The following is a 24746-nucleotide window of genomic DNA, read 5'->3' as shown; positions in this document are numbered from 1 at the left end:
ACTGACCAAACCTTACTTGGCCTAAGGCTAGTGTGATTATCAGCATTATCAACTAGATAGAATCCAGAATCACCTGGGACAAGGGCCTCTTGTGCATGCTTGAGGTGTGAAGAGCTGCCCACAGTGGGTGGGACCACTTGCCTAGGCAGGTATCCCAGGATTGTATAGAATGGAGACAATGAGTTGAATACAGCATTCATTCTGATGGCTTCAAGCTTGCACTGCCTTGACTTCCCCAAACATTTTCTCTCTTATGTTGCTTTTGTCAGGATATTTGACCACAGCAACAGAAACATTCCTAAGAAGGCTAACCTCAGGCAAGCACCAGAAATCTCACCAGACCACCTCCAACCGAGTTTCTGACAATTGTGCAACTGACCTAGAAGTCAGTAAAATTTTAAATGGTAACATAAGAGCATATGGATATAGAAATTAAAGAATAAATAGTAGCTCACAAATCAGAAATAATAATAAAAACCCTCCAAACAGAAACAAGGAAATACTTTAAAATGGATAATCCAAAACTTTCCATCTGCCTAGTCCTGACTGAAGTCCTGGGCTGAAGCCCAGGTTAGCTGTGGGGACATTCCAGCAGCCCAGGAGCCCTGGAGGAGGAGGAAGCAGAGATTGTGGGGTCCTGGCATAGTTAAGGAGACCCTGGCTGTCTCAGAAGTCATACTAATTGAAGGGTGAATGTGGTAGTATTGTGTTTCCTGAAATATTGTGCACCCTAATAAACTTATCTGGGGTCAGAGACAGAACAGCCACAATATTAAACATAGAGGATAAGCAGTGGCAGCACACGCCTTTAATCCTAGCATTCCAGAGGCAGAAATCCATCTGTTCCAGGATACAGCCAAGCATGGTGACTCACGCCTTTAATCCCAGGGAGTGATGGTAGAAAGCAGAAAGGTATATAAGGCATGAGAACCAGAAATTAGAAGCATTTGGCTGGTTAAGCTTTTAGGCTTCTAGCAGCACAGTTCAGCTGAGAGTCGTCAAGTCTGAGGAAACAGGATCAGCTGAGGAACTGGCGAGGTGAGGTAGCTGTGGCTTGTTCTGCTTCTCTGATCTTCCAGCATTCACCCCAATACCTGGCCTCCAGGTTTGTTTTTATTAAGACCATTTAAGATTACTGCTACAGGTGAAGGGAGAGCCAGGCAAGGAGAAGACAGACAGGGCAACAGAAGAGGAGACCCTTCCCCTCTCTCTTTACCTCAGGGCTGGGGCCATCAGGCCTGTACTCTGGAGGCCTCAAAATCAGGCGTTTTGAGACTAGTAAACCTCAAACAAAGGTCCCTGGGGTCCTGGGTTCCACTGGGCACATTGGCCCTGTCACTCCTGCCCTTGAAGTTGGCTGCACCTGTCAACCCTTGCAGGAGAACCAAGGGGACAGAGACCACACTGGCCACTGGGCAGAAGCCACACTCTTCATGGACCTTGGAGGCAGCCCTGAGTGGGGTAGAACCCACTTGTGTTTCCCAGATGTCTCTCATCAGGAGTCCCCTGAGGGAACATCAGGATCTGGTGCCCTGGTGTTACAGCCAGACCAAGATGAGCCATCACTTAGGGACATGGAAGAAGTGAAATATGTGGGCCTTCCTTCCTCCTGCATATTTATTCCCCTGCCCCTGACTCAAAAGGGATGAAGGGGTTGGAGGGTGCAGGGATGCTGGGTGTTTAGGTGCCCCATCCAAAGGAGGACACCCTTGTCCTACATGTGGTCCTTTAGGAAGAGGTCAGTGTGCATAAAGCAGTTCCTGAGACACCTGAGGTCTACCCAAAGGGCAATCCTAGCCACACCTCCACCTTTATGGGTCCTCAGGCTAGCCCCTTCCTTCAAACTTGCAATAAGCAAGAGCCTGTATCAGAAGCCACCAGGTCATTCTGACTGGCACCAGGTGAGACAGCTGGAGGGATCCCTTAGCTCAGGGGCTTGGGCTCCTGCTGCTGGGCCACCTGGGAACTGCAGCAGCCACTTTGCTAGGCTGTGCTGCTGACTAGAAGGGGGTTGGTCTGGTGGGGCGGGGGACCTGTCTGCAGTCTGCAGCATCCTAGAGTCCTGCTGAGGCAGAGGGGGCGGAGGCAGAGCCTGCAGCAGCAGCTACGCCAGCAAGCCAGGACAGAGCTTTCTGGATGGGGTCGCTGGGTCCGTGCAGGTCAGTGTCCCTTCCGTGGCTCCTCTGGAATCAGCAGCATGATCCTGGGAGCAGGCAGGGGGCCCTGGCAGAGCCCTCTGCCCTCCTCTACAAGTCTTGCTCTTCTCAGGGGCATGTAAAGCCCTGGGCGGGGGTGGGTAGGGGGAAGGTAAGGGAGCAGGGTATCCTTACTCACCTTGGCCGTAGAGGACACCCAGGGCCACTAGGGCTCCCAGCAGAAGCAGAAGCAGCAGCATCAGCCCCCACACCAGGAAGCCTGAGTGCTTCTTCCCAGATCGGTCTGATCTCTCCACCATCTCCACTGGGCTCTCCGACTTCCCCATCAGCCGGTTCTGGGTGAAAAGCACACAGATGAGCACCCGGGGCTGAGCACCCCAGGCCAGGGCCAGGAGAGGCAGCTGAAGCTTGAATGCCCTGACCACACCGAAGCTGGTGCTTTGAGAATGCTGTTCTGGTCTCTGTTCTCAAAGCTGCAAACTGTGCCCTGAGTGACCTGGTCTTGGGGTTCTTATGATAGGGGTAGGGGTCTCTGAGTGCCCAGGGAACCCCTGTGTAGAAGGGGGACCTGACCAACTGGTCATAATGGCCATTGCTTCTCAAAGTCAGTTTCTCTCTGACATGACAGGGACAAACTAGTCCTAGAGCTATTCTGCTTATGGGGTCTGCATGCTGGACCCAGGAGGCTCAGCCTAGATATCCACTGGTCCCTGCAGTGGAGTCTGTTTGGGTTGCCTGTGCCCAGGAGTTCCTGAGTTAAGGGCTTGGATGACGGATCAGGGATGCTGTTGGGAAGGTGGCTCAGGCCCTGAGCTCCTTGCATGTACTTCTACTGTTCCTGTTGGGATCCAGGAGTTTCAGGGGTGGTGGGGGTGGGAGGGGCGATAATGTGTGTGGGAATTATGCAGAGCAAGAGGAGATCAGCAGCTTGAAGCCCTGCCCCATTATCCCTTGGGCTGTAAGTAGATCTGGTCATCATGTTCACTTTGTCACTACGGGGAGATGTTTTTCTGAGCCACCATGAGGTGTACAGTAGTGGAGGACACACAGGGTTGGTGGCAGGTTGCTGTGGTGACTAGGACAGGTGGCTGGGTAGGGATGGCTGCTGGACAGGTGCAGGTGACTGACAAGGTCTCTGGATTGGAGAGTGCTCCCGTGAGCCTCAGTTCTGCTCCCATACACTGGGGATCTCAGGGGACTCTTTCTACATCATCTTCCAAATGGCCCAGCCTGGGGAGAGGGTTTAGATGCTCCTGAGGCAATCCTCACGAAGCCGGTATAGCTGTTTCTGATAGGGTGCGGAGTGGGTTGGGCCCTGGGCCTCACTCCCAGCTTCTTGGCTGTCAGTTAACTGTTCCCTCTCTGTGTCTTGGTGTTCACAAACCCAGAACTTCAGATACTTCCTCTGGATGCTCAGACCATGGCTGCCTGACCCTTCACATAACCACAAGGCCTCTGCTTTCCTCCAGACGGTCCTATCTCCAAGTTGTTGAAGACTGCTGTTTCCAGGCCTTTAGTTCTGCCGGGGTCTGACCTTGGCTCCTTCCTACTGCCCCAGCTTGCTCCAGGCTGCCATCTGCTTGAGTTGCAGCCAGACCTGCTGAGGGCATGTCCCCTTTTCCATCCAGAGGGCCCCTTAGTGGGGAAGTCAGAAGATGCCACTCTCTCTTTAGCCTTCCTTGGAGCAGCAATTCTGCTGTCTGTCACCTTGGGACACTGTGGGCCTGCCACCTCACACTGTGCCTCCACCACTGTCCCCTATTTCCTCAAGCCCCTTTGTCAGGATGCCCATCTCCCAAGTCCCTAACTAAGGGGAAAATGGAGAAGGCCCCATTGTGGTGGTTTTGTGTTCCCCAAAATATTGTGCACCCTAATAAATTTATCTGGGGTCAGAGAATAGACAGCCACTAGATACAGAGCCAAAAATGGTGGCTAGAAAATGGGTCAGAGCAAGCCATAGCAGAAGCTGGGCGGTGGTGGTGCACGCCTTTAATCCCAGCACTTGGGAGGCAGAGCTAGGCGGATCTCTGTGTGTTCAAGGACACAGCCAGCGTGGAGACCCACGGCTTTAATCCCAGGGAGTGATGGCAGAAAGAGAAAGCTATATAAGGCGTGAAGACCAGAAACTAGCAGCATTTGGCTGGTTAAGCATTTGGCTGGTTAAGCTTTTAGGCTTTGAGCAGCATAGTTAGCTGAGATTCACTTGGATGAGGGCTCAGAAGCTTGCAGTCTGAGGAAACAGGGTCAGCTGAGGAACTGGTGAGGCGAGGAAGCTGTGGCTTGTTCTGTGTCTCTGATCTTCCAGTGGTCACCCCAATACCCGGTCCGGATTTGTTTTTTATTAATAAGACCATTTAAGATTCATGCTATACCCCATCTTTCAGGGGCCTTCACTGACCTGGCTTTCAAGTTCAACTGAGCAAACTTAGCCAGCTCCTGTTCTGTGTTATCCTAACATACAGTTCTACAAACCCCAATTGTTCTGATTCATGTCATACTTATGAGAATACCAGCTCCCCAAGGCCTGGGGCTCTTGTGTCTTCATGTGGGGTATCCACAGCACCAGTTGAAAAAGTGAGTGAATGAAAGAATGAGTGGCAAATGAGTAAATGAATGAGTGAGTGAACAAGTATATGTTAACCCTGCAGGACAAGCCTGGGCATGGGTCTGGCCTTTGAAGCTCATGTTCCAGCAACCTGCTCTGACTCCAAATGGATTAGATAATTCTCTTCTGTGTTCTGCCCGCTCACATCATTCTGTCCTGAAAACTTTACTTCCTGCTAACAAGGCACATACAATAAAAAAAACAAAAAAACCAAAAAACCAAACACAGCCAGGTGGTCTGGGGCAGGTGGGGCATGTCTGTGTTGGGTAAGAGGGAAAGGAATCAGGCCCTGAAGTGGGTTTTCATCTCCCTGGAGATCTTCCAGGAGACTCTCTGGGTTGTCATGATGAGGGGACGGGGCCTTTCAGGGAAGAAGTGGGTCAAAGGGGCTACCCAACTAGGTGTAGATGCTGAAATGCTGAAATGCTCGGTCTCCTCGAATGAAATGCCTGGATTCTCAAAGGGTACCATGACAAAGCTTAGTTGTCAAGTGTGATGGTGCATGCCTGGAATCCTAGCATTTAGGAGGCTGAGACAGGAGGATCACTGTGATCTCAAGACAAGCCTGGATTACAGAGTGAGACTCTCAAACAAAATAAACAAAAAACCAAAACCCAAACAACCAAACAAAACAAGATACCACTCAGAGAAGCAGCCGCGGAAGGCCCTCTCATTGAACCTTACCTAGTGATCTCAGGAGCCGCAGCCACCACTGGGCAAATCCTTATAGGCTGGGTTAGGATGTCTCAGAGCTGGGGTGAGCTGGCCAAGATGGGCTCTGGGTGGAGTAGAGCAGCAGTCAGGCTGATCTGGCTGTGAAGTCACACGGTGCTGGCTTCTGGTTCACCTTTGTGATGGCACGAACTCCTTGGAGATGTGACATACTCAGGCATTCCATGGGCTTTAGTGTGGGGGAGGGGCAGTGTGTTTTCTGGCATAGGGACCCTGCTGAGTGGGTGTTTTGATCCCGCCAAGCCCTGTCTCCCTCTCCTTTCTGTCTCTTGACTCTAGTCCAAAGGGACCTAGGGACTGCTGAGAAGGAAACCCGATGCTCATGTGGCCTGAGGTGTTGGTAGGGTTTCTGCAGCAGACTGATATGAGTGCCCCTCCTCTGGTGTTCTTCCCTGCAATCTCTGGGTGGATGAGGGGTGGAGAACTTGCTAGCATAGGGGAGGCCCTGCCCATCGTGATGAACAGGCATGGCAACAGAAAGGATCCTCACTTGAGACGATAGTGAGAGGTTGGACTGCTTCCCAGGGCCCGTGGGGAAACTGTGAAGTTCAGATTCCAACCCAGAGCCAGGGAGGGAACCTGGCTAGGGACCTGGAAGAGGGGCTGTCTTCCAGATCTTCAAATATGAGCCAGGAATATGCTCAAAGACAGTGGAAGGGCTCTAAGCAAAGGCTGACTTCAGGCCCGACTGGTGGCCCATGGACAAGTGCTCCTGGCCTTCGAAGGCATCTGGAAGGGCTGGACTGCAGAGCCAGGGTCCCAAGAAAACAGTCTCCTAATGGGGCTATTGGAAATGCTGTGTTTGTGCTCTGATGGCTTCTGAGGGTGGCCCCATGGCCTGTGGGGAGGGCAGTCTCCACAGACCTTAGGTCCATTACCTGGAATTTTGGGTTTACTTTTCTTTTTGGCATGAACAAGTGCCCAACAAAAACGCTTTAAGGATTTAGGTTAGAGCGGTTTGGAGGTCCAGTGCAGAATGATGAACGCTGGTACTCAGCTCACCTTTTCCTTTTTATTCAGTCCAGGACCCAGTGTCGCATACCGGGTGTGGGTGTTCACATGGGTCCATGGAATCAAGAGACAGAGGCACCTCAAGGATGATTCTAGCCTTTCCTAGCTGCAGGGGGGATCTGTCTCTATGGACTGGTCCACTAGAGCTTATCAAAGGGCCCTTTTATTGTTCTCCAATTCACACCTTTTTGCAAGTTAATATTCTTACCCCAACATCTCTCATCTAAGCTTCCCAAAAGGGACAATGCCAAATGCAAATTCTTGGCCAAATGGTGTTCCAGGTTTTCCTTCACCCAAATTTGCATAGGCTGTGCATCTTTAGAAAACTCTTAGACAAGATTCACATAGAGGGTACTGAGAAACAAAAGGTAGCAATCACAAAAGGCAGATTAAGGCTAGGTGCTAACACTCTGGAGTCAAACCAGCTGCAGCCCCACAGGAATTCTCCCAACAATATCCCCCCTTTCTATATGCAACAATCAGTTATTTTGGAGGTTATGCAGCTTTACAGAAAATACAGCCTTTTCTCTATCTCTCTATTTTACAATCTTACATAAGTAAGCCAAAACACATTTTAAAGCCAATCAGGTTGCTACTGCTAGTACAAGAGTAACACTTGCTGAAACAAGAAATTTATTAAATTGATTCACAGGGTTGAAAGAGGTTTTAGTATCTGTAAGGCCTTCCCATAACATCCACGCTATGGGATGATCCTTCTGTATGATGTGAATACGTATTACTCTTGTTGGCTAATAATAAAGCTGTTTGGCTAACAGCAAGGCAGGATAAGGTTAGGTGGAACAATCAAACTGAGGACTGGGATGAAGGGGGGCAGAGTTGAGAGGGACACAAGTCAGTCACCCAAGAAACAAGATGCCAGAGGACTGGTAAAGCCATGGCCATGTGGCAATACATAGATTGATAGAAATGGGTTAATTTAAACATAAGAGCTAGTTAACAATAAGCCCGAGCCAACAGCTGAGCATTTTGTAATTAGTGTAAGCTTTTGTGTGTTTATCTGGGACCAGGCGGTCAGGACAGAAAACTCTGCGTCCACTTACACCCCAGCTCATGGGATGTCACCGCCCACATCCAGGATGGTTCCGCCCTCTTCGGTTGAACTGTTTTGGAAACACTCTTGGAAACACAGAGGTTTATCTCCCAGGTGATTCCAAATCCAGGGAAGTTGATACTGATGAACTAACATAGATGGATCTTATGAAAACAATCATATGCCCAATGACAGACAGGTGTGGCCAAGCTTCACCAACAAGGGGCTGGGTAGTGTTAGTAGAAAGGGGCAGCTGGCTGGTCTGATGGATGCCTCAGAACATTTCAGTATGTGATCATGAGTTATCTTTACCCCAGTTACACTAACAACTTCCCAAGAAATAATAGCTCTCCATAGAAACTGGTGCTATGGGAATCCTGGGATGGCCTCAGCCTCCTTCATGGACGCTTCCTACGCCTTCACAAGTAGGAAGACTGGTTATCTAGGTAGCCTCAGGGATCCTCTTGTCTCTGCTTCCCCAGCACTGAGATTATAGGTGTGTGGCACTCTGGCCTGGCATGTTATCACCCCAGTTCTGAGGATTGAAGTCAGGACCTTGTGCTTATAAAATAAGCACTTTACTGAGCTGTCTTCCTCAGCCCCTTACTGAGTGCTTATGAGAAAATTAGGGCATTGAACAGGAACTTGACTCTGAAACTTGCAATGGGCACATCTGGATGGGCTGAGGTGAGAACTCAGGGGCCCCCGCCTTTCAAGGGATCCTCCACCAGAAACATATGGGGACAACAGGCTTTCTCATTTGTAAGTTAGTGCTAAAAGACTTGGCTTTAGACCCTTAGCAGGTCAGGTTTTAGGAACCTCTGAATTTGAATAAAGACCAAGTTGGGCCCTTCAGGCTGTGGTTTACACACTGACATGTGGTGATATATTGTGTCCCCCAATATATTGTGCATCTTAATTTATCTGGGGTCAGGGGACTGAACAGCCACTAGACAGACATAGAGGCCAGAAAATGGTGGCACTCACACCTTTAATTCTAGCCTTCTGGAGGCAGAGATCCATCCGGATCTCTGTGAGTTCAAAGCCACACTGGAAACAGCCAGGCAGGTTGACTCATGCTTTTAATCCTAGGAAGTGATGGTAGAAAGCAGAAAGGTATTTAAGGCATGAAAACCAGGAACTAGAGCTGGTTAAGCTTTTAGGCTTTTGGGCAGCAGTTCAACTGAGATCCATTTGAGGACTCAGAGGCTTCCAGTCTGAGGAAACAGGATCAGCTGAGGAATTGGCAAGGTGAGGTGGCTGTGGCTTGTTCTGCTTCTCTGATCTTTCAGCGTTCACCCCAATACCTGGCTTCAGGTTTGTTTTTATTAGTAAGACCCTTTAAGATTCATGCTACCCTGACTGACACCTTCATGAGTCCTGGGAATGTGGGTGGGAATAGAGTCTAGGGTGATAGCCAACTGGATTGGGGTGGCTTTGTGCACACAGATCCTGATGAGAACTCTGTTGTTTCAGATCACACTCTGCTGGAAGTGACTCATCGTTTGCTTGGTGCAGTGAAAGCTGGACTCCATGGTCCACAATAAGCCAGAGACACTGGAACCACAAAGGGCTAGACACCTGCCCCTGGGGCACAGGACTTGGGTTCTTTCCTTCCAGCCAAGCATGGAGAAAGGAGCTGGGAGATTGTGGGTAGGAGTTTGGGGGTTGCAAGTAGGTAGATGGATCTGCAGAGTTTGAGCTCCAGGATGGTGGGGGGCCTATGTAGCCCTGTAAATGGCTGGTAGCATACACCCTTGCTAGGGTGCACACACAGCTTCTAGAAACTCCCACTAAGATCTTCAGACTGCTGCAGTGCCTAATATAGCCTGGAACTGTTTCATGAGACCACATGTGGGCTGAGGGGGCTTGGCCAGTGAAGATTCACCTCCATCTTCAGGGACCAGAGGTCTGTGGTCAGGGCAGAGGTGGTAGGGAGGAGACACTATTTCAGTTCACTCAGCTGCTATGACAAAGATTTTACTGGCTGGGAACCTTGTCGAGTGAGATTTATTTATCATGGCAGTGGAAGTCCAAGGCTGGGTACTGGTGGGCATGTGGGGCAGGCCTGAACCCTTGTTCACATGTGGCACCTTCCCACACTATCCTCATACATGGGTGGGCTTAAGTGTCTTATGAAGCCACTCCCTCCACACCCGAAAGACCCCACACCGTGGCACCATCTCATTGGTAGTTGGATCTGAACAAATGAATTCTGGGAACACATTTAGACCATAGCAAGGTGCCAGATAAGCAGTAGTGTGTGTGTGTTTGTGTGCATGCACCAAGATCCTGTGAGATGAACCATGAGGTGCCGGGCGATGCCCCTTGTGGCTGGAGAAGGAGAGGCCTGGGCAGACCACTGTCAGATTTCAGTGTCTTCATGCTTAGAATGACAAGGACTGAGATGTCCTTGAGTAGATGAATGTGACAAGACACCTCAGGTTGAAGGACAGCAGGAATAAAAGGCACAGGGTGGGGAGGGCATGCCCAGGTGACACCTGCCTGCCACCTCCACGCTAACCCACCCTAAGCCACCAGGATTCCGTGGCCTTGACCTTGGTCCCACTGCGTGTTGGCAAGTGTCTGCAGTGGAAGGAACGCAGAGGTGGAGAGATGGACATGTGGCAGGTGGAGGGCAACCTGGAGGGTGGTGCATCAGGCTATCCTAGAGGGTGTGGGGGGGAAGGAGGGCAGGAACCAGGTGCTATAGGCTCCTGGTTCTTTCTTTCTAGGCTTCCTGCTCTTCCTGGTCCTCTGTGGATGCACTGACCCTTTGAGGCAGAGCTTGGCAGGTCTCAGGTACTATAGCAGCCAGGAGGAGGGCTCTCACACCACAGAGGGATGACAAGGTAAGTGAGGCCTTCCTAGGAAGGGCTGCTAACTCCTCCCCCCCCACCCCCCAGTTACTTCCTCCCTGCCTGGGGATGGGCAGGGTCAGGAATCATGTGCATCTGAGCCTGGGAGATGGTCTGTCTTGGAGGTGAGGCAGCTGGTTTCTATGGGGCTAAACACCACAGCAGGAAGGGGCAGAGAGAGCAGACTATGGCAAAGGGAAGTGCTCAGAATTCAGACACACTGCCCTCACCCTCACAGGAGAACTTGGGAAGGGGTTTGTGGGACTTAGTGCCAAGCAATCCTGTCCACTGTAATGGGTGAATGAAGCACTCCAGCCTGGTCTCTGTGACAGCTTTGGTGATGGAGGTAGTGATGGTGATTGGCTGGAGCCTATGACAGGGAGCAAGACTGGATGGGAAGTTTGCCCACATAAGGAAATTGCTATTGCAGCTCAGAAGGACCAAATCACATGCTGACAACTTGGACAGGCCCAGGCCAAGTGGAAACCTGGGGTCTCTCAACCTTCAGAGGATTCAGGTGGAGGAAAGGGGCTGCCTGGGCTTTGCTGGATGGCATGGGCATGGAGTTCCCTGGTAAATGCCCTGGCAAAGCCAGTTCCACAAATGCATCTAGGAATCTGGACCTTGGGGAAAGTTGATGCAGGAGGCAGTCTAGGCCCGGTCTAAGCAGCTTCCTTCCCAGGGAGGGCTCTCTGGGACAGCACATCTCCCCCAAGACTGTCAGGTGCCAGCCCTGATCTTGCCTTTGGCTGCTCCAAGGCCAGGTGTGAGCAGAGCGCCAAGTCTGCCCACTTCAGTGGGACTGTGAGCCAGCCAGCACAGCTGTTCTGCATAAGCTCCTATCTATATGCTAGTCCTATAGCAAAGGTCAGGGAAGGGTGGCCAGTGGAGACTGCAGCTCTTGGATCCGGGGAGTCAGATGCACCCTAGATGAAAAGTTAGGTGCTGGTGGGGCAGTCAGGTGGGTTAGCTACTGGTCAGTGTAGTCTGCAGCCAGAGGACCCCTCCTTGCGAGTCCTTGCCTTCAGCCTCTTCAGCCCACTGTGGCTGGGGTCCACCAGGAGGCCATTCTGGGCCGCTGTCCAGGCTTCCTCATAGTGCTGCTTCTCTAGACAGCGCTGCCCATGGATCAGGAACACATTGGCTGTGGGGGCCTGGCCTGGTTGCTCTGACAGGCTGCTTTGAGCTTGAGCTGGTGACAGGGCTAAGGCCTGGGTGAAGGCCTCGGCAGCTCCCTCCTTATCTCCCAGACTCAGCAGCAGGCGACCCCGGGAGCAGAAATCTTCTGTCTGCCTTGGGAGGTCACTGTTCCCTGCACCCTCTTGCAGCACATGGTCCAGGTCCCTGAGTGCCCGGTCATATTCCTGCAGCTGGGTCAAGCAGGTCATTCGGAGACGCAGGTGATAAGGACTGCTGCCACCAGCCAGGACTGCTAAAGAACAGTAACCCAGTGCCCGCCCGGGCTGTCCTAATTCCAAGAGGTTGCTTGCTTCCTTGGCAGCGGCCTGTGCAGGGGGACACAGAGAAAGCACACAGATAGCCTCCCTGCAGTCAGCCTCTGTTGGTGTCTGGTTCTCTCTCTGTGCAGAAAACCCACCCACTTCTGGGGGGTCTGGTCATGGGTAGGGATGCCTCGAGGCCCCTAGGTAGACGACTCTAAGGAGGGCTGCAGCTGGCCGAGTCTGGCTGCCTCCCCTTGGTCCCAGTGCTCTGCAGATTCACTGCTAAAGAGGGCAAACACTGCATGGTGTTAGATGTTTCTGCTAGGAGGGCTGAAGGGTCCTGGGGCCAATAGGGACGGGGAATCAGCATTCCCGCATGCGGTGCAGTGCCATCTCTCTGCACTAGACTGAAGGCTCCCAGGCAGGGTTTTAGGCTCTGAGGCTCTCACAAGGGCACTTGCTCTTCTTGTTCCCTGCTGTGTGACCTGCATGACCCTCTTGCCCTTTCTACTGAGCTGCCTGTTCCTCGTGGCTGCCGGGTGCAGCTAGAAGGAACTCAAAAACCATCAGTGTAGAGGTACAGCCAAACTCTGTGGACACCTCCTAGCTCAGACCAACTCGCGGAGGGGCGCTTACTGTGTACGCGCAGGCGCAGTATAGCAGGACCGCTCAAGGCGGGCGGGACCAGTGGGAGGGGGCAGGAAGCTAGGAAAGGCCATTTCCGGGTTGGTCTCTGTTGCAGGGCAAATGCTGCCACGCCAAACCCAGCCCCTGGGGTCTAAGACCCCCTAGGCCTTGGGGGTCTCCCCAGTGTTTTCTCGATTCTCCCATTCAAGCTCCGAGACCTCACCAAGCATCCATCTCAAGTCCCCATTCCCTGCTCAAGCTCCAGGAACCCCGTAGCGGCGTGCCCCCCCCCCCCCGCACCCCCCTCCTGCCGCCTCCAGAACTCGTTTCCCTAGTCGTCCTACAGCTTAGGAAATGAGATTCCCCTTCTGACCCTTTTAGAGCTCCAAGATCCCACTCTCCAGTCCCCTCCAGTTCTGGGACTCCTATCTGGCACCTAGGACCTCAGAGACATCTCTGGCCCCACCCAACCCCAGGACTCCCCAAGCCCCAGACCAGCTTGGAGACTCTCGCCCACCTTCCCTGGGTGGCTTGACCCCTTTCTCTTAGCTCACAGCCAGATCCCAGGCCCTCCCTGCCCTGAGGCTTTAGTCCGTTAGAACTCTATACTACAGAATACTATTCTATAAAGCCTGTGGACTCCAGCCTAGCCGCTCCACTAAGTTCAAGTCCAGCTAGCACTATCACAGCCGTTGTCCCCTTTCTCTGGGCAGCAGGTCCTTTGCTTAGGAAGCTGTCAACACTGTTCTGCCAATCCTGCTGTTACAGCCACTCTCTGATATGCCCTTTCCCATGTCGCTCGACTGGCAGAATACAGAGCAATGGAGGGAGGGAGGCATTTGGAGAGACACTTGTTTTGCTCCATGTCCCTCTGACTTCAAGGCCTAAAGCCTGGACTTGTACACCCTCTCCTGGTCTTCCCAGCCTGAGCTTGGTCCTGGAGTGGGCCTTGTACCAGGGTAAGGTGCCCAAGTCACTTGTGGCTTCCAGTTACAAGCAAAGAAGCAGGGGTAGTGTATCTAGAAATCTTCCTTGGTCAGATCTGGGGCATCTTACTTCATCCCACCCCAAACCCAAGGAAGGCAGCCAACAGCAACAAGGGAAGAGCTGCCTGGGTGGGTGTGGAGTTCTGAAGCTTGTGTTACTGGGACAAGGTCAGCATGGGGCTCATGGGATGCTACATACCTGGGTGAGACTCTGCTGCTCTGGGGGTTCAAGGAGACACAGCAGGAAGCTAAGGTCCTGAGTGTCTATCTCTGCCAGGCATTGCAAATCATGGGCAGCAGTTGATGCATCTCCCCTTTTAAGCTGGAGCAGGCCTCGCCGGGCTTGGGCAGCCTCTGATGATGGGGTGAGGTGGAGGGCTTCTTGCAAGTGGGTGCCAGCCTCCTGATACTTGCCTGTGGGAATCAAGAGAAAATGGTCAGTGTGTGTGTGTGTGTGTGTGTGTGTGTGTGTGTGTGTGTGTGTGTGTCTGGGGCAGAGGCATGCCCAGGAAGGGGGACATCTAGCCCTAGGGAGCTACTTTGGTGTCCCCTATTCTGTCTTGGTTGGGGTCCAGTTGATAGGAGCAGACTCAGCCCAGGAGGAGCAGAGCTGTGGAGCAACCTCTGAAGTCTTTGGAGGGTAAATGCAGATTACAGAGAGCTTCCTTTCAAACAAGGGGTGATGGGGGAACCCACATGGCATATGTGGATTCACTGGTTCTTTGGGTCTTTCCTCTGCCAACAGGGATGTGACTCGAAAAACTAAAGAGTAAAGCAAGGTGGTGGTGACACATGCCTTTAATCCCAGCCCTAGGGAGGAAGAGGAAGATGGATTTCTAAGTTTGAGGCCAGTTTGGTCTACAGATTGAGTTCCAGGACAGCCAGGTCTATACAGAGAAACCCTGTTTTGAAAAACAAAACAAACAAACAAGCCAGAGAGTTGCCATTGCACAGCCCCTTCAGGGGTTGGAGGTCACAGGATTTGGAAACTTAGAGGCCATAGTACAGGGACTCTTTCTCCACTTCACAGAGAATAACACAGAGATTCAGGAGTGTGGGACAGAGGCCCATGCTCTCACTCTTCCACACATACCCAGTCTTGTGAAGATGTCTGTGAGAAGCAGGTGCCAACTGGGCTGTGCAGCATCAATTCTAATCAGTGCCTCCCCGATGGCAAGGAGGCTCTGGGTGTCCTCCCCTCTGCAGGGACTTCCAGCATCCAGCCACTGGTTTAGGAGGCCCTGGCAGCGGGTATGGAGGCCCTGGGTGAGGGGCAACTGAACTTCTGGCTTCAGGGAGTGGATCTCAGAGATCACAGTGCCTGGGTCAAGCTTCAGGGCAGAAACCATGTCATCCACAGCTTCCTGCCAAGGGAGGAGGGTCTGTGAGCATCATAGTGGGAGGGCTCACTCCCATCCTTCCATTCTCATTTCAAATTCTCTCCCTGGAGTCTCAGAGGGTCTGTCCCACCCACCCTTCCCTACTCTGACTATCCTGGCCTACCTACCATCTGCATGGAATTATTTAAGATCCAGTTAGTTGCCCCAAGGGCTTGCACATCTATCCATGCAGATTGAGGCAGGAAAGCAGGGAAGGCAAGCTTATCCAAAGGTGGATCTGTGGGAATGTGGCTCCTGTTCCCTGCAGTGCTTGTGGGGAGAAAACCAAGTTCTGACATGTACCCCGATGGCTCTGGAAGGACTGACTGTGTTCACCCTCCTTCAGCAGGGGAGGAAGGCAGCACCCTCTTCTCCCTCACCCTGCTTGCCCAGCCCCAGGTGGAGAGGATGGGCTCGCACCTGAAGCTGGTCCAGAGCCAGATGCACGAGGGCTCGCCCACACAGAGCTTGCACGTTCCTTGGTTCCTCCCGAAGCAAGGAGTTGAAGTCAAACATGGCGGTCTTCTTCTGACCCAGGAGCCCGTAACAGCGGGCTCGGGTGAGGAGGGACTCACTGGCCTGACTACCTGAAGGAAGTAAATGTGGTCAGGACATAGCTTTGGCTGGGGTTCTTGTACAGGGTCCCATCTAGTGTCCAGCCTGGGTGGGCACAGGAACACAAGGTCACTCCTGGGGTGCTAACACTCCACTGGGTACCAAGACAGAGTTAGGCTGCCAGGGTTATTGGCCCTAGGGCAGAAGCCCAACCAGGAGGGGTGGTACCTGGGGGGACTAGTGGATGGTTGGGGTGTTCTAAGAAGGTGTATGCCACTGTTTTGGGGAAAGGGATAGGCAGGATTTGAGTAGTAGGATAAGGTCTGTGTTACCCGAAATATTGTGCAGGCTAATAAACTTATCTGGGGTCAGAGAACAGGATGGCCACAATATTAAACATAGAGGATAGGCAGTGGTAGCACATACCTTTAATTCTAGCATTCCAGAGACAGAAATACCTCTGGATCTCTGAGTTCAAGGCCATATTAGAAACAGCCAGGCATGGTGACACATGCCTTTAATCCCAGAAATCCAGCCTTTAATCCCAGGGAGTGACGGCAGAAAGTAGAAAGATATAAGGCACCAAGACCAGAAACTAGAAGCTTTTGGCTGGTTAAGCATTCAGGCTTTGGAGCAGCACAGTTCAGCTGAGATTCGTGTGGATGAGGACTCAGAAGCTTCCAGTCTGAGGAATCAAGACCAGCTGAGGAACTGGCGAGGTGAGGTAGCTGTGGCTTGTTCTGCTTCTCTGATCTTCCAGCATTCACCCCAATAACTGGCCTCAGGTTTGATTTTATTAATAAGACCATTTAAGATTCCCGCTACAGTCCTTAGTCCAGAGTAGAGAGAATAAGCATGTGGTAGGTAGGCTGTGAGGCTCAAGGTGGGGAGCAATTCCCAGTGAACTCTGGGGGATGGAGCCCTTTCCTAAACAGAGTGCCTCTAGCACACTCCTTCTGTGTGCCTGTCTAATGCCCCACACAGGGAACCACATGCTCACTCTGCAAGCCACTCTGGGCCCTGACCTTTCCCTGCCACTGGTGACCCACTGGAATCAGTACACTAACCACTCCCCTTCTGCCTCCCATGGAGAGTGAGCAGTGGGGAGTGCCAATACAAGCCCCCAAGAAGCCACCACAATCCGAGTGAAGATCTACACTGTTCCCACCCCTGGCCCTGCCAAGCTTCAGGGACTTGTACTAGCACCATGGCACGTGAGCGCTGCACTCTAGCACACTCAGGGCAGGCCTGCTGCAACCCAGATGGGATGGCTTGGCTGGATGTGGAGGCCACGTGAGGTCATACAAAACCTGTCGCTCCTGTGAAGGGCTCAGGGGAGCCAAGGTCTGGCCTACACCTCAGAGTGGAGCATGCGGGGGAGGCAGTTCAGGAGCAGGGCAGGGTCCCAGCTAGCCCAGACCCTTTTCAGGCATTGGTATGTTCACTGGACAGCCAGGGTTTAGCACGTAGGTGATCTTGGCAAATGGTCCCATCTTGCTCACACTGTGATGGCTCCAGGGCACAGGATTGTGTGGAGCAAGCTTGTCCTCCAATCCTGTGTCCCCCATGCATCTGGCACAGGATTAGACCCCTGGGACTGGTGGGGGTTCCTACCTGCAGCAAAGATGGCCAGAGAGAGGTAGGCGATGGCTTCCCTGGTGTGGGCCTCGCTGTCTGGCCCATCTGGCCGGGCCCGTAGAATGCTTAACGCCCGTGTGTGGCAGTGGTTTTGCAGCAACTGCAGGTCTTCATGGTGGAAGATGTCCAGGGTGTGCTGGAGACAGGTGGTGTCTCCAGACCGGGCCACCTTCTTCACCAGCTGTGGGAGCAAGAGTGGAATCATCACTGTCCTCCCTGATGGACTCTGTTCCTCCTACCCATGCCCTTCCCAACACTTGCTGCCCTTAGGAGGGCCGGGCCCTGTCCCCACAAACCTGGAGTGGGGAAAGCTGTCTATTTTGAGCACTGGAAGGTTTTCCATGCACTGAAGCCCCTACTGTTTAAACCCTTGAAGGTATGTTTGTCCCCCATTTACTGTGTCTCCTCACAAGAGGACAGGGACGTGGGGGGTGAAGAAGCACGCTGCAGTAGAAGCCCCCTCTGCAGAATGGCAAGGTGGGGTGGGGCAGGTCCTCCTCTGTCACGTGGGTGGAAACCCCACCCCAACATGCTGACCCAAGGGAGGCTTGAACAAGTTTGAGCAAGGGACCTCAGAACAGTACAAGGACTCTGGGTAGCTGCTCATAAGGTGTGGACCAAAAGCCAAGGGTCTGTCCGGGCCCTAGCCAGGGTGTACTCCTGAGGCAGAGACAAGCTCCTCCCTCCATAACTCCATCCTGGGAAACACAACACTGTTTCCCATGGGCCTGGTGCAGATTCCTGTCTCTGGCAGAGAAGGATTGGTTAGTTACAGATTTCTACCTATCTATCCTTCTGCCCAGGGGATCAGGGTTCCAGCCAGGCCAGAGAAGAATGAAGCTGGCTGGTCCCTCAGCCTAGACTTCGAGGCCCCAATTCCCCCCAGAAACATGACCTGTGGACCTTGGTGCAAACCAGAAAGCTCGCAACACCTGGGCCAGGTCTTAAACTCCACCATTTAGGGAGGGAGCAGGGGTTCTCAGGGGTTGGTAAGCAGAGTTAGACTTGAGTAGGAGCTAGGCCTATGATTCATTGGTTCTTGGCCACTTTATACCACATTATATCACAGCCAAAGCAAACAGGAAGCACCTACTGTATGCTGGTACCTCCCAGGTCCCAGATGCTACCTCAGCCAGTGATGGTCAGAGAGGTGAGGGCTGGCAGCAGGTGGTAGAGTGGGGCTTAATGAGGTTTGCCTGTTCCAAAGCTCAGGCTGCAGGGAGCAGATATGGGGTCACAGGTTGCATGGTGTACCCTGCAGAGCTGTGCCCATTCCTACCTGAACAAGCCCACCTGGGACTTCTCACCTGGTTGGCATCATAGCAGAAGCCCCTCCTCAGCTGAAGCAGGGCCAGCCGCACCAGCACAGGGGCTGCCTGGGGCCTCTGGGACAAGGCACCCAGCAGGGATTTGTGAGCATCATCCAGGCGGCCCAAGAGGTACAGGGCATCAGCCACCAAGAGGCAGGAAGTCTCATCCTCCGCATCCAGCTCCATTAGCAGCATGGCCAGCTGGTACACACCACAGGCATCCCTATGGAGAGGGTGGCTCAATGTGGGATAGGCCTTTTCCTGCATCCCCTACATTGCTCAGGGTCAGGTGTCAGGTCAATCTTGTCCCCATCCATACCCATAGTCTTTGTAGACTCTTTCCCAATGAACTGCAGAGGAAGGACAATGTCACCTCTCTCTAGATTCCTAACCTGCCCCTTCACCCTCTCCCCTGCCGTTTCTACCACCCCACGGGGCAGGTGCTATACAGAAGTAGGGACCAAAGCCATCTAAGGACCTTAAGCAGACCCTGCCTCAGTTTCCTTTCTTATAAATACAAGAATTAATGGTTTGGCTTTGCTGGACTCACCACAAAGATATATAGCAACAGTAATTCACATCAGGGCAGAGGAAGCTCATGGGTATGTGTGGGGTGTGGACTGACCCAGTGGGCGAAGGCCAGACAGCTGGAGGTACAATGTGTCACATGACTCTGGGAGGGCAGGGTGGGTAGTACTTGAAGTCAAAGACCCGTCATTGGAGCTGTCTACTGAGCCAGAGCTACACCTATCTCACTTTGGAGACAAGGTGTTGTTTGGATGAGGTATCACAAATGTGTTTAGCAACAAAGGGAAACATAAAACTCGACATCAACTAACTTTAAGAGGAGGGATACAAGCTGCAGCTTCAGCAAAACTCCATATTTTGAGGCATTTCATGTGCACAATAAGAAATAACTAGACTGACTCATTGCAGGGGACTAGTGTCCAAGGATTTCATCCTTTCCATTTAAAAAGGAAAAAAAAAATTGGGGGCTGGAGAGATGGCTCAATGTTTAGGAGCACTGAACGTTTTCCTAGAGCACTAGGGTCCAATTACCACTACCCACATGGTGACCACAACTGGAATTCTAGTCCCAAGATCTAATGCCCTCTGCTGGCTTTTGCTGGCACTGCACACACGTGGTACATATAAATACAGGCAAGCAAAAAAAAAAATCACAAAATGGAAATATTTTAGTTTTAATATTGTGTGCGTGTGTGTGTGCGCGCACGCGTGCGTGTGTGTGTGTGTGTGTGTGTGTGTGTATGAAAACGAGTGCAGGTGTCCTTGGAGGCCAGAGGCAAGGGGTCTCCTGAAACTGGAATTACAGGCTGGTGTGAGCTACTCCACGCATGTTGCTGGGAACGGGACTCGGGCTCTTACTAGTGCCTGTTCTCAATTGTTAAGCCGTCTCTCCAGCCCCTGACCTCTTCGGGTTCTCATTTGTTTGTTTGCTGTTTCTGTTTTTGAGACTAGGTCTCCCTTTGTAGCCCAGGCTGGCCTGGAGCTCTCTCTATAGCTCAGGCTGTCCTCGTGGCAGACCTCTTGTGTCAATGTCCCAAGTGCTGGGGTTGCAGGTATGAGACACCACACCCAGTGTGTTCCTAACATTAAGGGGAGGAAGCCCACAAGGTCCTGAGATCTCAGCCATGGCTCTAGATCCCCACCCACTCTTGCTTAGGGAAGCCACCTAGCCGATCTTAGCACAGCTTTCTATCAGACATCCCTCAGTAGCTTCCCCCACCTCCAGCGCAGAGCCGGCTCTCACCCTTCCTGCGCTTGTGAGACTGGGCCGGCCCCCTGCGCAGCTTTCCTCACGTAGCCCGGCGAGCGCAGCAGCATCCTGCGACCCTCCTCCCGCAGCACTGTCAGCAGCAGCCCTCGCTGGTTCCAGGGCACGTAGGCTTTGGCGACTAACAGCACCTCCTCTGGCCAAAGCCGGCAGGCAGTGACATAGTCCAGCGCGCCCAGGAAGGCTCTGCCCTCGAGCACCCGCAGCAGCCCTCGGCCGCACAGCGCGCGCACGCAGCCTCCCGCATTCGGCGCCCCGCGCTCTACCACCGCCTGGAAGTCTTCGCGCGCCCGCCGCGCATCGCCTGCGTGCAGCGCGCAGAAGCCGCGCAGCGCCACCAGCGGCGCGAGGTCTCCTACGCGCTCCCCGGGACGCCTGGGCCTCAGGAGGCGCTCACACTGCGTCCGAGCCCCAGCTACGTCCCCGGACAGCAGCAGGCACTCGGCCAGGCGGATCCCTAGCGCGGATCGCCTTCGGGCGGGCGCCACGCGGAACAGGACGTGGAGCGCTCGAGTCACGGGAACCAAGAGCTCACGGTCCGCGTCCTCTCGCAGCTCTGGGCGGCTTCGCACAGCCTCCAGGAAGCGGGCGAAGCCCACGTCCGCAGCCTCCTGCGCCCGAGCTTGCAAGCGTTCGCGGTCCTCGGCGGACAGCAGAGCCTGGAAGTGCCTCCGTGCCCCGGCGGGACTCTCACGGAAGGCATCCTGTAGGTCCAGCAGTGCGTCCCCTGCTTGGCCATCCAGGAAGAAGGCCGCGGCTGCGCGGGTGACCAGCAGGGCCGCCAGATGCTCACCTGGGGAGAGAAATGGGGTGTTGCTCTGCCTTCCTGTCAGTTCGGGGCGTCTACCCCAAGTGCGTGGGTAACAAAGGGCTCTGAAACCACAAGGACAACCCCAAGCTCATGGCGCCCGTGAGTGATGCCGCAGATAGGTGCCAGCACCACAGCTCCTGGTGCCACCCAGCACTGTTCCCCGAGAGTGGCTCTGGGTAGGCATCACCTCTCAGTCTCAAAATTTATTTACATTTCTTTCCGTGCAGACTTTCAGTGATGGGTTTTAGTTTTCTTTCAGGGATGTAGCCCCATCCAGCCCACTCTGTGAAACTGAGGTTCTGACTCTGACCGGTCCTGGAATCTTTGCATCCTGTCTTTGTAGGACCCAACACTTCCCTGTAGGAAACCGAAACAGCAGAAGGCCCAGGAAGGAGGGACTCAGTAATCTGAAGTAATCTGAGTTGGTGGACCTCAGCCATTGGCGGAAGTCATGGTTTCTGTCCCCTTCCCATTGTTAGGATGGGAGCCCCAGGGTGTGAGGAGGGATGTGGCAAGCACACTACCTCAGCCCTGAACCCAGCAACTTAACAAACTACCAGTTTGCACAGACTGACCAAGAAAAACCCCATACCAGGGTCCCCTGTCCTGGTGGCAGAAGCCAAAGGTGCAAATGGTTGTGAACAGAAGAGAGGTCACCTTGGGAGGCCCTGCAGCTGCTGACATCACACCCACATTTCCTTCCAAGAAAACAACCACACACACAATTAAGAAACAACCACACATAGTCCACTAAGGCTCTATTCATTTTTTCATATCAGATCATCTCCATTTTATTTTAAATTTGGCTGACTCTTCTCCCATCTCTATGATGCTGATTTTTTCATTATTATTTCACTTTTCAATTAATTTCCTTTTTTGGGGGGCGATGTTGGGTATCAAACCCAGGTTTGTGTACATGTTAGGCAAGCACTTCACCACTGAATTATAGACCCCAGATAGTATTTATTAAATTGTACACCAGACATTTGAGCAATACTTTGTAAAAACTCTCAATTTATGTTCCTCAGATGAGGGCTGAATTTTGTTTTAGTAATCAGTTAAGTTGCCTGAACTCAATTTCCAAATTCTATATGTAGCCCTGGCTGTCCTGGAAATCAATCTGTAGGGCATGCTAGCCTCGAATTCAGAGATCTACCTGCTTCTGTCTCCCTCCCAACCTCCACCCCAGTGCTGAGATTAAAGGTGTGTCACTAGCCTGGCAAGATTTATTTATTTATTTTTTATGTGTATGAGTGTTTTACCTGCATGTATATCTGTGCACCACGTGTACGCCTGGTGCCCATGGAGGTTAGAAGAGGGCATCAGGCTGGGCGGTGGTGCTACAAGCCTTTAATTCCAGCGCTCGGGAGGCAGAGGCAAGCCTGGTTTACAGAGTGAGTTCCAAGAAAGGCTCCAAAGCTACACAGAGAAACCCTGTCTCCAAAACATAACAAAACAAAACAAACAAACAAACAAAACAACAACAACAACAAAAAAAAAAAAAAAAAAAAGAAAGGGCATCAGATCTCCTGGAACTGGAGTTACAGATGGTCATGAGCTACTATGTGGGTCTTGGGAGCTGAATCCAGGTCTTTTACGAGAGCGGCCAGTGCTTTTAATGCTGAGCCATCTCTCTAGCCTCACATGTTCTTTGCTGAATATGATGAATCATATTATTTTGGAAACATAAACTTGGAGAGTCCAATATTATTGTTGTTTTTGTTTTTGTTTTGAGACAGGTTCTCACTCTGTAGCTCTGGCTGACCTGGAACTCACAATGTAAACAGGCTGGCCTTGAATTCATATCCATCCTGCTAATCCTGCTTCTGTGTCCAGAGTGCTGGGATTAAAGGTCCAGCTTAAGTCTTAAATGATGTGATGCACTTTTGCCTACCACACGCATGAGAGCCAAGACATGAAGCCTCCAGTTCTCTCCAGCTGGTTCCTTCTTGTTCCTCACTTGTGTCCAGGCCCTCAGGAACCCTGGCACCCAACAGACACTTTGTCCCTCCTTACCACATCCTAGCAGCTTTGTGTGCTCGCCCCTTGCTGCTCTGTAAGACCCTCTGGACGGCTGACCACAGACTGAAATCCACAAAGAACGGCACGCTGGAAGAAACCTTTGCTCTTTATAAGCTGATTGCCTTAGTTATTTGTTACAGCAAGAGAAAGCTGGTAGCACAGGGTTCCCCAGTCAAGCCCTCCCAGTCAAGTCTTCAAGGCTAACTTTAAACCATTCTTGGTCCCCCGTTAATTATGTCCACAATCCTGCCCATGTGACTCAGTGACAGCTCAAACTCCTTATTTCACTCTTGGCAAAGCTTCCTGCCTGGTCTGAGGGCCACGGCCTCCTGCCTGAGAGTCCAGGGACTCTTGATGTTGCCTCCCAGTCTGAAATGTCCTTCCAGCTTCCAGCCTCCTCTCAGCCTCCCAGTCTCCTCCAGCCTCTCACCTTCCCAGCACCCTCTCCTTCGGCCTCCCCCAACTCCTTCCGGCTTCCCAGTCTCCCAATCTCCTCCAGATTCCAGCAAGTCTGGCCTGCCTCTGGCTCCTGAATCACAATCCATACACAATAGCAGAAGAAGCATGCTTACATCAATATGAAAAACCTCCTGTGACTTTAAGTAAGGGTAACATCCAAAGTCCTCTAGGCCCCCGCCTCTGCCACCTCCTCCCCTTCCAGCCACCCTGTCTATTTGGTAGCAAGGACATTTCAAGCTTTCTTCCCAAGGGGTTTGGCATATGGATTCTGATGCATGGACTGGTTCAATCTTAACTGAAAAGCCACCTCTTCTGAGAAGCCCTCCCTGACTAATAGCCAGATCTGTGCCTTGCTTGCATTTTGTAAGGCAAGAATCTTGTTTGCTCCTCTTGGGTTCTTTGTGTTTTTACTGCGGTGTCCCCAGCTCCAGTCCCAGCTCTGGTCCCACCATAGGAGGGATTTAGCTGTGGCTGGAGTGACTGTCGCCTTGGCTCTTGGAGAATGTAACTTGTGATTCGCTCTCCTACCTTGGGGTCTGCTCCCTGTTGAGTCAGGCTGAAGGTCCCGGCTGCACGCTGCCAGACAGTTCTCAAATCTGCCGCTATGAAGCAGATCTTTAGGTGACATGGCATCCACCCATCTGCCCCTGGGGTCCAGGGCCTCCAGGAGTGCCCGGCAGTTGGTCTCCTGTAGGCCAGTGCTCCCTGTGGCCTTCAGCTGTCCTGAGAGGTACTTCTGGAGGGTGCCAAGTAGTGTGGGGAGGTAGGGCTGCTGGTGGCTATGGATGAAGGCCACTGTCCGTTCTGCACTGGAGGCAAAGGTCTGAAGATAGGCAGCTATGCCCTCACTGGCCTGCTCCACAGACAGGATCCAGGCCAGGGCACGGGTCAGCTGTAGCTCCAGGGTCTGCTGGGAGTGTGCATCCAACAGGGCATTGCAGCGCTGTACCACTTCCGCATGGCGCCCATGAGCCAGCAGGCCGGCTAAAAGGTACAGGACAGTGGCAGGGTGGTTGGGGTAAATGGCACCGAGGAAGGCAGAGGCTAGTGGCCCAGTCAGGGAGACCACCGCCATGCCGTCCCAGTGGATGTCAGGGATCTGACTGTCCCCACGACACCAGGCCTCCAGTGTGGCCACCACAGGTGCCCCTGGGTCCTCAGCCAGGACAGTCCGCATGTGCCGCATGGCTGAAGGGGCATGGCAGCTGAAGGCAGCCAGGTAGAAGGCTGTGGCTAAGGGCAGCTCCCCCAGGGCCAGGTGCTTGTCCCCCTCTCTGCAGAGGCAGGCCACGAGCTCCTGAGCTGACAT

At 52.7% G+C, this 24746-nt stretch overlaps 2 protein-coding genes and 1 long non-coding RNA gene across 3 annotated transcripts in view; 1 reads left to right on the top strand and 2 right to left on the bottom strand.

Moving 5' to 3' along the window:
* The window catches only part of Mmel1 (membrane metalloendopeptidase like 1), a 25928-nt gene extending 23023 nt beyond the window's left edge, over positions 1–2905 (bottom strand). Inside the window, exon 1 of the mRNA XM_036178105.1 lies at positions 2335–2905. Within this exon, the coding sequence (XP_036033998.1) occupies positions 2335–2482 (148 nt within the window). The 5' untranslated portion in view covers positions 2483–2905. The remainder of the gene's footprint in view (positions 1–2334) is intronic.
* LOC118577647 lies at positions 2104–22091 on the top strand. Its single transcript, XR_004944217.1, has 4 exons — positions 2104–2159; positions 9032–9208; positions 10291–10407; positions 20104–22091. It is a non-coding gene; the product is annotated as an uncharacterized LOC118577647 (long non-coding RNA).
* Positions 8875–24746, bottom strand: Ttc34 (tetratricopeptide repeat domain 34). The gene is made up of 8 exons (XM_036178106.1): positions 23966–24746; positions 20122–20938; positions 18348–18573; positions 17017–17221; positions 15268–15434; positions 14562–14832; positions 13668–13882; positions 8875–11918 (listed from the first exon to the last, which is right to left on the bottom strand). Exons 1-8 carry the CDS (start codon positions 24744–24746, stop codon positions 11391–11393), a joined length of 3210 nt encoding a protein of 1069 aa, XP_036033999.1. The 3' UTR covers positions 8875–11390.

The sequence above is a fragment of the Onychomys torridus genome, chromosome 2 (assembly GCF_903995425.1).
Source record: "Onychomys torridus chromosome 2, mOncTor1.1, whole genome shotgun sequence".
Taxonomy (NCBI): Eukaryota; Metazoa; Chordata; class Mammalia; order Rodentia; family Cricetidae; genus Onychomys; species Onychomys torridus.
The sequence above is the reverse complement of the archived record's forward strand: the minus strand, read 5'-3'. Positions and strand labels throughout refer to the sequence as shown.

What these genes read in the sequence shown, in the direction of transcription:
- Ttc34 (XM_036178106.1), bottom strand. Translation starts at nt 24,746, where the DNA reads ATGTCAGCTCAGGAGCTCGTGGCCTGCCTCTGCAGAGAGGGGGACAAG. An exon ending in TCTGGCCATCTTTGCTGCAG is followed by an intron (nt 15,435 to 17,016) that starts GTAGGAACCCCC and finishes TACTTCCTTCAG; the next exon opens with GTAGTCAGGCCAGTGAGTCC. An exon ending in AGACATCTTCACAAGACTGG is followed by an intron (nt 13,883 to 14,561) that starts GTATGTGTGGAA and finishes TGATTCCCACAG; the next exon opens with GCAAGTATCAGGAGGCTGGC.